Source organism: Camellia sinensis, chromosome 11, assembly GCF_055761805.1.
Source record: "Camellia sinensis isolate YWXY chromosome 11, ASM5576180v1, whole genome shotgun sequence".
Classification (NCBI taxonomy): domain Eukaryota; kingdom Viridiplantae; phylum Streptophyta; class Magnoliopsida; order Ericales; family Theaceae; genus Camellia; species Camellia sinensis.
The window spans coordinates 152,248,339-152,258,566 of record NC_138971.1 but is presented as its reverse complement, the minus strand read 5'-3'; the positions used below and the strand labels follow the sequence as shown (position 1 = coordinate 152,258,566).

Sequence of the window (10,228 nt, the reverse complement as noted above, 5' to 3'; positions counted from 1 at the left end):
AACTCGTGACAATTTGGTTTCTGACTTTTCAACCACTAAAATTTTTGAGTCAATATAGGTCCAACTTTCAATCTTTTTTGGCCAAAAGAATACCTATTTGTTTAAAACTTACTTATATGTTCAAATATTATCTATTTATATAAAATGTGACATATCTGTTAGGAGTGAGCAGCAGATATATCAAGCTGCCTAAACTGACCGAACAGAACCGATCTGTCGCATTTTTTATGGATGCGTGATAACGAGCGGATTGTTACGGATGATTTTTTCTAATCCGCCTAGTTTGGACGAATAACGGATTTGAGGTTCATTTGGCTGCAACCAAACCGCCAAACCGCAAACTCTTAGTAATTAGTAAGACTTTATGTTTTCAATTTGTTTAGATATTATGTTTGCACAATTATTTTTTTAGATAATTTCAAAAGAAAATTTCAAAATTATTAGCATTTTTGATGTGAATGTCTCATTTTTGTCAATTGGTTAAATGAGTCCATACGTTTTACTTATTTATCTATATGCTAAAACAAACCTAATTCTGACTGAAGATGAGTAAGGTAATCGCTTTGGGCCCCAAAATCTAAGGATCCAAAATATTTTGTTTAATCTATGTAATAATAATAGTTCAAGAATGGGGCCAACTCAATACTTTTTAACTCCAAAAGACAATCAAGACAAATTGGGGGCCCCAAATTATATTATGAAATGTATTGGGTAAAATTTATAAATAACAAAAACTTTTATCACTTTGTTATTTTAGATATATTCCTGTGTTATAGCTTTGGAAGCAACTGCGAGAGTGAGAGTGAGGGTGAGGGAGAGAGACAGAGCAAACGGAATCGGTGTGGTGTCTCTGCGGCATAGAATCATCGACGGTGGCGGTGAGTCCTCTCTCACTCTCTCTCTTTACCCTAAATCTAATTATGTGCCCAAATTATTTTTAAAATATTCACTGCTCTTCTTCTTCTTTTTTTAATTGTTTTTTTTATTTAATATTTGATTTGAGGACTTTACTTATTAATCTAGTATCTCTACTCTCTTTTCTTTTTTCTTTTCTTTTTTTAATTATGAATTTCATTGCTTTAATTTATTTGTGGACTTGCTTAATCTTGATTAGTGCCCTAAATTTAATTTCAGTACCAAATTTTTTTTAATCTAATTTTTGTGAGACAATTTTGTTAATTTTTATTTCATTTAAAGAATGAGAGATATTTGCACATAATTCTAGAATATATTCTAAAGTATTCTGGTAAGGTGTAAAAGGCTTCATGAAATTCTACACACTTAATTAATTGTTTTAGATATTTGTACATAATTTTAGAATCTATTTTTAATTAATAAGGGTTCTAGATATTTGTCCATAATTCTAGAAATAAATTCTAAAATATTTTGGTAAGGTGTAGAAACTTAATAATGGTTCTAAGCTTAAGGCATGTTTAGTTCATGGATTTGGGAGTGATGTGGAAAGAGAAAAGGAAAGGAAAATAGAGAATGTGCGTGAAATTAGGTGAAATATATATATATATATATATATTTTATTCATATTTCATTTATTTTTTGTCTTTCAATTTTCAAATTCCTCTCAAATTCGTGAACTAAACACAGCCTAAGTTGCCCATATAAGGAATGAGAGCTCATTTGCCTCACTTTCAACTTTAAGTGTAAGATCTCTTGATGAATAATAAAAAAACATTCTCTCAAACTCTTTGTGCCTACTTTTTAATAAATTGTAATAGTATAAATACTTTTCATTTCTCCTAATTTTTTTTTTACTATATATAAACAACCTTATTTTAATGATTTCCTTGAGCCACAAAAAACTCGGCCAGTCCTGTGCTCAAATGTCACTTGTGTATACAGTGTCATATATTTATTCACCAATTAATTCTTTTAAATATATACTATAAAATTATTTCAAGATAAATTTCAAAATAAATTGTCATAGTTCTTTCTTAACATTTTTGGTGAGGAGGTCCCATTTTTGTCAATTGGTTAAGTGGGTCCACAAGTTATCCAAATGTAGGAAGAGAGTAAATTATTTTTCCAATAGTTGAAATTACCATGAAACCCATCACATATATTCTTCTTTAACTCCCATCTTTCAAATTTAACCTCTTCTTGAACTCCTCCTATTTGGGTGTCACAGCAATGGCGGCACTGGAAGCACCCTTCTCTATCTTCTCCTCTTACCCTCCATCTTTTTCGAAATTCCCATATTCCCCAAATCCTTCACAGTCCATAAGGCTCCACATTTCCACTTCTACCCCTACTCTTTTCCTCAAATTCCATCGTTATCCCCTTCTCCCCCTTCTCTCTATCAACCCAACCCCAAAATCAACAAGCTTTGAAGTAAGCTGCTCAGCAGTGCAAGAGATTGCAGTTGATGAAAACCCAGACCCACAAACCCAACAACAGAATCAGAATCAGAGGAGAAAGCTGTTTGTGCTCAATTTGCCCTGGTCTTTCTCTGTTGATGATATCAAGATCTTCTTTGCTGAATGTGGAACTGTCTCAGATGTTGAGGTTCTCTCTCTCTCTCTCTCTATATATATATATATATACACACATAATTGTATTTATATGTTGATTTTAAATGTTGGGTTTTTTATTTTTAGATTATAAAGCATAAGGATGGGAAGAACAGAGGCTTTGCATTCGTGACAATGGGTTCTGGAGAAGAAGCTCAGGCAGTTATAGATAAGTTTGATTCCCATGTAAGTTGATTTCTTTTGGAATTTGCTTTTTAACTTTTAGGGTTCTTTCCTTGGTTTATATCCTATACCTAGGGGTGTTAAAGGCCTAGGAGTTGAATTAAGCAACAAAATTTTGGGAACAGTAATTAAGGGCTCTTTTGGTTAGTAGGGCTAATAATCAAAATGCACAAGGGCATGGGGATTGTAGGAAGGAATCACAACTAGAGTTTAGAAGGCTTGAAAGTGAACAAAATTAGGCAAGAGTGGTAATGGTTTAGGAATCACTTCAAGAATTCCTTGGGCTTCACACGTAATTGCACACACAATCTCACAGAGAACTACAATTTACTAAGAATGATTAAGCTCATTCCCTATAAGATTGAGAACGTTGATGATTGTGTTTTTCTTGGGCTTCGGAACACTGCTAAGACTAAGATACATAACACCATAACTTAACTCAAGGACCATGGACCATAACATCAGTTCATAGGGTGCTTGTATTTACACCCCACATTTGGTTTCACTACACCAACCTTAAAAAAAACGGAAAAAAATAAAATAAAAAACAAACAAACATTTTATCTCTTTGCACCTTCATAATTCTAAACATACCATCATTCCTAACCTACCGTCTTCTTTCTATCTACATACACGCAACCTCTTCTCTTCCTCTCCCCTTGCCTCTCTTTTCTATCTCCTTCCCCTGCTCTCTCTTCCAACTCATCCACTGAGGAGGTCGGTGGCAATATGGAGAAGGAAAAAATGACAATGGGGGTGACAAATTTAGGATTTTAGTGGTTGAAGGGTAGTGGCAAGGGAAGGGGTGGCTGGATGGCAGTGGCTGGTGGCAATGGCCAGTGGTGAGCAAATGCTAGACGAGAGGGGACGGTTAGTGGCAGTGAAGGGCAAGAGGCAGCGAGTGACAGCTAGATAGAGGAGAGGAAGGGTGGTTGTGGAGAGAAATTTTGGTTTAAAATTCTAGGGTTTTGTCCTTAATGGTAAAGTAGTTTAGGAAAAGAACGTTTAAAAAAACGAAAATTGTGGGTGTAAAGAGATAAAAAGAAGGGTGCAAATAGAAGCACCCTAGACTTGCAAATCTTGAAATTACCAAAATGCATTTGACTCTTAAACCATAATAGGAATTTATTATTATTATTATTATTATTATTATTATTATTATTTTTTTTTTGGTTAAAAAATTTATTGTGAGTAATGGGAATGTATTTTTTGTTCCCAATGGTGAAATGGAGGAATTTCAGAATTACATTTATAGCTCCATTTTCTTATATATATTTTGAAGATAAACTCTCCCTCTCAATTTTACTTCCTGTTAATGTACACTAAACCTAACCCACTAACCTAACCCACTACATCCACCCCACTAAACCTAACACACTTACCATCTCCACTACCACCCACCACCTCCACTACCATCCACTACCACCACTCACTTACCTCACACCTCTCCTATATAATAGCTTGTAACATACAAATCAATACAACAATCTTGTAACATATCAATCAATATATATCAATCAATAATACATAAATTCTTACATGGTATCAGAGCAAGGTTAAGACCTTAGAATTTCTCGCTTCACCGGCGGGCGGCAATCTCGCCTTGGCCGCCCGCCGGACCTCAACCTAGTCCGCTAAAATTCTCTACACAACCCTCACTTCTTCTCTCTCCTCCAAACCCAAGACCCAAAATTGGATCTGACCAAGACCTCTTTCTTGGACCAGTCTCTCTTGGGGTCAAATGACTTCTTCTCAATCCCCTTCCCATGACTTGCACCTTGCAAGAAAAGGAGACCTCCCAGAAGATCATTATCCAAAATTTACTGAAATGATACACAGCAACACCACATCATCATCAAGCATAGAAGATTTGCACTTACAACAACAGGCGACAAGCTACGCGACAAATGAGCAGAGAGATTTGAATGATCTCAGTGAGAAGCTCTTGCTCAGAAACTCTTCAGGTTGTCAGATCAATGGGATTCAACTTCCAGCCGGAGAATTCTACTCCGGTGGTGGCGGTGGGGCGACTGTAGCACCACCTAGTAGAGGGAACTTCAGCCAGATTTTTCCCACCATAAATATTTCAACTTGAATCGACCGTCTTCGGCGATTTCAAGCTCCATGGACATGCAAATGCAGGCTTTGGATCTCTTCACTTCTGGTAGATTTTCAGGTGCAGAAGAAGTGCCCCGGAAAAGGCTTTCTCCCTTGGTTCAAGTTCATTTATAGTCAGGAGGAAATCCGTCAGTTAAATATGAAACCATTCATAGAGGAAGCCGTGCTACAGGTTTGCCATTGGAGTTTCAAACTGTTTACATCAGGTTTCTCATGATAATCTTGGACTTTACAAAGACAGCCCACACTCACACACACACCGACAGACACACATGCACCCACTCCACTTTCTCTTATTTTAATATATCTCTATATATATATATCTATGTTTATTTTATATATATATACATCTCCCTTTCTTTATTTTTTTCATTCTTTCCACACACTCATGTTCCCCACTCAATTTTTTTACTCCATCATTCCACCGCCCACTTCATACCTATTTATTATTATTATTATTATTATTATTATTATTATTATTATTATTGTTTATTCTACTTTTTGACAGGTTATTATTGACACTACCAACCCATCATTCCACCGCCCACTCCATACCTATTTATTATTATTATTATTATTATTATTATTATTATTAAAAAAAAAAAACCAAACACCATTGCAAACAATTTACAAATTTGCACCACCACTCATATTTTATTCATCTCAGGGCACAACCCCGATCACACTTTTACACACAAAAAAAAAAAAAAAAAAAACAACCACATCCACCGGCGGGATTTTTTCTTCTCTACTCTGCCGCAGGTCTCTTCTTCTTTCCTCCATCCTGGGCGGCCCTTGACGGTGCTGCCTCCGTGTTGCTTCCTAGACCACCAAGCAAGTTGCCTCCTCCCTGCTCCTCCACTCCAGCATATGGTGGACCTCCAAATCGGAACATCACGGTGGCCTTCCGCTTCAGCTCCTTGTTTTCTGCCTTTAGCACACTCATCTCTGCTCGCGCATCCTTATACATGCGTTGGAGCAGAGCCAGTTGGGCGTTTAACTGCTGCACCTCATTTGTCCTACTCTGCAGCCGGTTCGACAAATTTGTGACCGCCGTCATGGTTTCCACACATGACTTCAAAGTATACTGATTAGCCTCCACATCCGACTGCACTGCCATTCTTTGCTCCACCGACCGCATCGGAAAGTTCAACGGAGCAAACTCCGGGGCGCTTGGTTGAGGTTCCAGTGCCACCGCACCAGTTCTCTCTCTTGTTGACTCGTTGAGGTCGGGAAAGAGGGTGAGCAGCCCGCGGGAAGACGAAGCCATTTTTCTGGGCTACAAAGTGTTCCACAGTTTCTCTCTCCGCAGAGGCAGAGTTTTTCAGAGAAAGGTTGGTTTCAGAGGTTTCAGAATGGTATGCCTCAGCCTCAGCCTTCGTCTTGGTTAAATAACCAAGCCAGCCACGCGTATCGCGCGCCACTTGACGCCAGATGACAAACGGGCGCGCCAACCAAGACACTCACGTGCCTCGCCATCATGTCCGGCACACCTTTTGATGAATTGGGCACGCCTTTTGATGGCACGTTTTTTGATAGATTGGGCACACCTTTTGAGGGTGCGACTTTTTAAGGGTCCGACAAGACTCTGTAAACTGTCCCGATATTGATTCCGGTTAGCTCCTTTATGGGTCCGACAAGACTCTGTAAACTGTCCCGACATTGATTCCGGTTAGCTCCTTCAAGGGTCTGACAAGACTCTGTAAACTGTCCCGACATTGATTCCGGTTAGCTCCTTCATGGGTCCGACAAGACTCTGTAAACTGTCCCGACATTGATTTCGGTTAGTTTCTACAAGGGTCCGACATGACCCCGTAAACTGTCTTTTACAACGGTCCGACATGACCCCATAAACTGTCTTCTACAACGGTCTGACACGACCACACAGTGTCTGCTACATCGGTCCGACATGACCCCGTAAACTGTCTTCTACAACGGTCCGACATGACCCCGTAAACTGTCTTTTACAACGGTCCGACATGACCCCGTAAACTGTCTGCTCCAACGGTCCGACATGACCCCATAAACTGTCTTCTGCATCGGTCTGACACGACCACACAGTGTCTTCTACAACGGTCCGACATGACCCCGTAAACTGTCTGCTACAACGGTCCGACACGACCATACCGTGTCTCCTATCCTGTTTTGTTTTTTATTTATCAGTTTACTTTTCTGTTTTGTTACTCTCTTCAAACTTAAGTTGGTTAGTTCCTATCCTCCTTGAGTTTGAGAGGGGCTGTTAATGTACACTAAACCTAACCCACTAACCTAACCCACTACATCCACCCCACTAAACCTAACACACTTACCATCTCCACTACCACCCACCACCTCCACTACCATCCACTACCACCACTCACTTACCTCACACCTCTCCTATATAATAGCTTGTAACATACAAATCAATACAACAATCTTGTAACATATCAATCAATATATATCAATCAATAATACATAAATTCTTACACTTCCCTTGTCAAGTGAATTTGTTAACTAGTTGATTTATAGATTCTTTGTCCACTTCTCATTTTTTAACATTAGCTGATTTTCATTCATAATGGTGCATCGGAAGGGAGGTGGTGACTGAGATTATAGTTAATTGTCATTTTCCCATTCTCCTTTCAATATTCTGGACCATCTGTCAATTTGAAGGTTTTTGTGGTGTAGGAATTATTGGGTAGGATTCTTAAGGTTGAGTTTGCAAAGAGATTCAAGAAACCATCACGTCCTCCTCCTCTTGTGGCTCCCCCAGCTGGAGAGACACGCCATAAGCTATATGTGTCCAATCTTGCATGGAAAGTGAGGTCCAATCATCTCAGAGAATTTTTTGCTGCCAATTTTAATCCAGTTTCGGCTAGAGTGGTATTTGATAGCCCCTCAGGAAAATCTGGTGGGTATGGATTTGTCTCATTTGCCACGAAGGAGGAAGCAGATGCTGCAATTTCAGCTTTGGATGAGAAGGTATTCATGTAAAATCAATCTTGTGGCATTTCACTTATTATTATGTTCGTTTTTGTGAGAACACGGTGTTTGACACAGTGGCTTTATACAGCTTGCACACATGCGTATGCATATCAAAGTAACATAAATAATATATGCTTATTTCTGTGTCTACATTATATTTGCTGACTTTGGGCCAATTTATCTCATGGGTAACATGTAGAAGACCATGAAAAGTGTCCTCATATAGGCTTAAGTTGGTAATAGGAGATTTGGTCAGGCGAAATCAAAGTGCACGAGTAAAGAGGCAGACAATATTAACTGTGGTTGTGTTGACACAAGATGTAGGGTTGTGGTGTGGTTTAAACTTGCTATGGAGAAAGCTTAAGATCATGTTTTAATTAGGCTCTTCTCTATTCTATATGTCATGAAGGCTGGAGTTGGGAGAAAAATGGAGGTAGATTATTTTTGCTTGCTTGTTGATTATTTCATAAATCATAATTGTTTGTGAAACTATGTCTGCTATCTTTTCTTGACTATGGTTACTTCACCTATGCGAGGGTTCTTTGAAGAAGGGTGGTCTAGGAGTATGACATTGATAAAAGGCTTATGGATGACTGAATGAAGTTTAGGGAAATTAGGGAGTGACTTTATTGAGGAATATTTGGTACAGGGAGGTCTGTCTAAGAGTAGAATTTCATAGTCTTTCGGTGATTTAAAGGGTTAAAGTGTGGGTGAGTTGTTTGTATATGGATGGAGGAATATTTCAACTTGTAATAGCTGTTTTTTTGCTATTTGAAATAGCTGTTTTTTTGCTAGTTAAAAAAGAGTTGGGGGGGGGGGGGGGGGGGGGGGGGGACCAGTGCGTAGCAAACCCTTCCTGTGTGTGATCACAAGAATCCGTCCTACCTGCCTAATAGGGGTTATGCAAAAATAAGAATAGTGTGGATGCTTATTTTTTTGTTGTCTTGCATTGAGGTATCTTTGGGATTTTGTGTTGCTTTTTGACCAGATCAACAAGTCTTATAGTTCAAAGTTGAATTGGAAAATGCTGATTGTGAGGGGGGACTCGTCTAAAGAGTGGGCAATTCCCATATACTGTATCCAAGGGAATATTGAAAGAGGGAAAGTAAAATATTTTTTTGAAAATTTGGAATTTTTAAGTGCAAAGCTAATATTTATTGCTTGAGAAAACATAAATACACAGAAGAACGCCAAGAAACACAGCCTCTAATAATCTAATTATGCCCTCTAAATGACTAAAAAAAAAGTCATATAAATGCCTATATACAGAAATACACTACAGCTCATAATGTATATACAGAATTGCTACAGGTACATGCTAGGATCTGATTTTGTGAATATTCACTGAATATTGCTTACATATCTATTTTTTTTATCATAGCTGTGTAACGCCAGGTTAGTAACAGAAATTCCATGTGCCCAGAAAAAAATATCAGAAAAGTGCCCAGAATTTAAAACTTTCGGATGAAATATGTTCTTCGAGTTACATCTAACTCCATAAATTCAAGTTCTGAGTAGTACTTTTCCTGGGTACATAGCGTTGCTGCATTAGTAATGGGGGTTTTGATCCTTTCAACCTTCCTAATGCAGGAATTAATGGGCCGGGCAGTTCGTTTGAAATTCAGTCTAAAGAGTATTGAGGAATCTGCAGATGAAAAGAAAGACAATGACGTTTTTGAGGAATCTGCAGATGAAGCGGAAGAGGAAAAAATTCCCAAGCAATCTGTGCAGTCGTGATTGATACAAATTCTTTGATTCCATTGATGCGTGGTTTTCAGATCAGGAACCCAAAATTTTCGCCTCTCCAGCGCGCACACATAAAATGATGAAAGACACTCTGGTCTCCACATTTTTGCTTTGATTTGCTTTCTTTGTGAGTACTTCAAACTAACGGTTACTTTTGTCTAATGTATTAAAACTTCATGTTTGTTGTGAATTTTAGAGATGTAACACTGAACATGTTGTAAATTGTGATTGCTTTGACAAATGATATTTTTACAGCATTTCAAATTCATCTTTCCTATTAAAATATTCTAATTATTATTTTTATGTTTTTGTTTACTTTTTTTTTATTATTACTTTTGTCTCAGAAGAGTATTTCAATTTTTATTTATTAGATTTGGTCATGCTTTAACAGATCACAAATCTCGTCTCTCCACTCAGTCAAAATATATTTATTTCGTTTTGTTTTCAAAATCTATTTTCTTAAAAGTATGAAAAATTAGTTTAGTGAAAATAAACATTAAAAAGAAGTTTTGAATTTTCAAATTTGAAAAAATATATTAAAATTGATGAATTTTTTTTTATACAAAAATTTATCCAATTATTTTAAAATATGTTTAGAAAATGAAATTAAAATAATGATAAATTAATAATATATTGTTTCCAATTATTTGTAGGCTTGATCAAGGATCCTTTTTATATCGTTTGAGTAGTTT

General features: G+C 37.4%; 1 protein-coding gene across 1 annotated transcript; it reads left to right on the top strand.

The window, feature by feature from the left end:
• The first annotated feature begins 758 nt into the window (after nucleotides 1-758).
• On the top strand, nucleotides 759-9,802 carry LOC114293062 (RNA-binding (RRM/RBD/RNP motifs) family protein). The gene is made up of 5 exons (XM_028237084.2): nucleotides 759-878; nucleotides 2,144-2,520; nucleotides 2,613-2,711; nucleotides 7,494-7,787; nucleotides 9,381-9,802. The coding sequence occupies exons 2-5, from the start codon at nucleotides 2,146-2,148 to the stop codon at nucleotides 9,525-9,527; spliced, it is 915 nt and encodes a 304-aa protein (XP_028092885.2). The 5' UTR covers nucleotides 759-878; nucleotides 2,144-2,145; the 3' UTR covers nucleotides 9,528-9,802.
• Nucleotides 9,803-10,228: the final 426 nt, after the last annotated feature.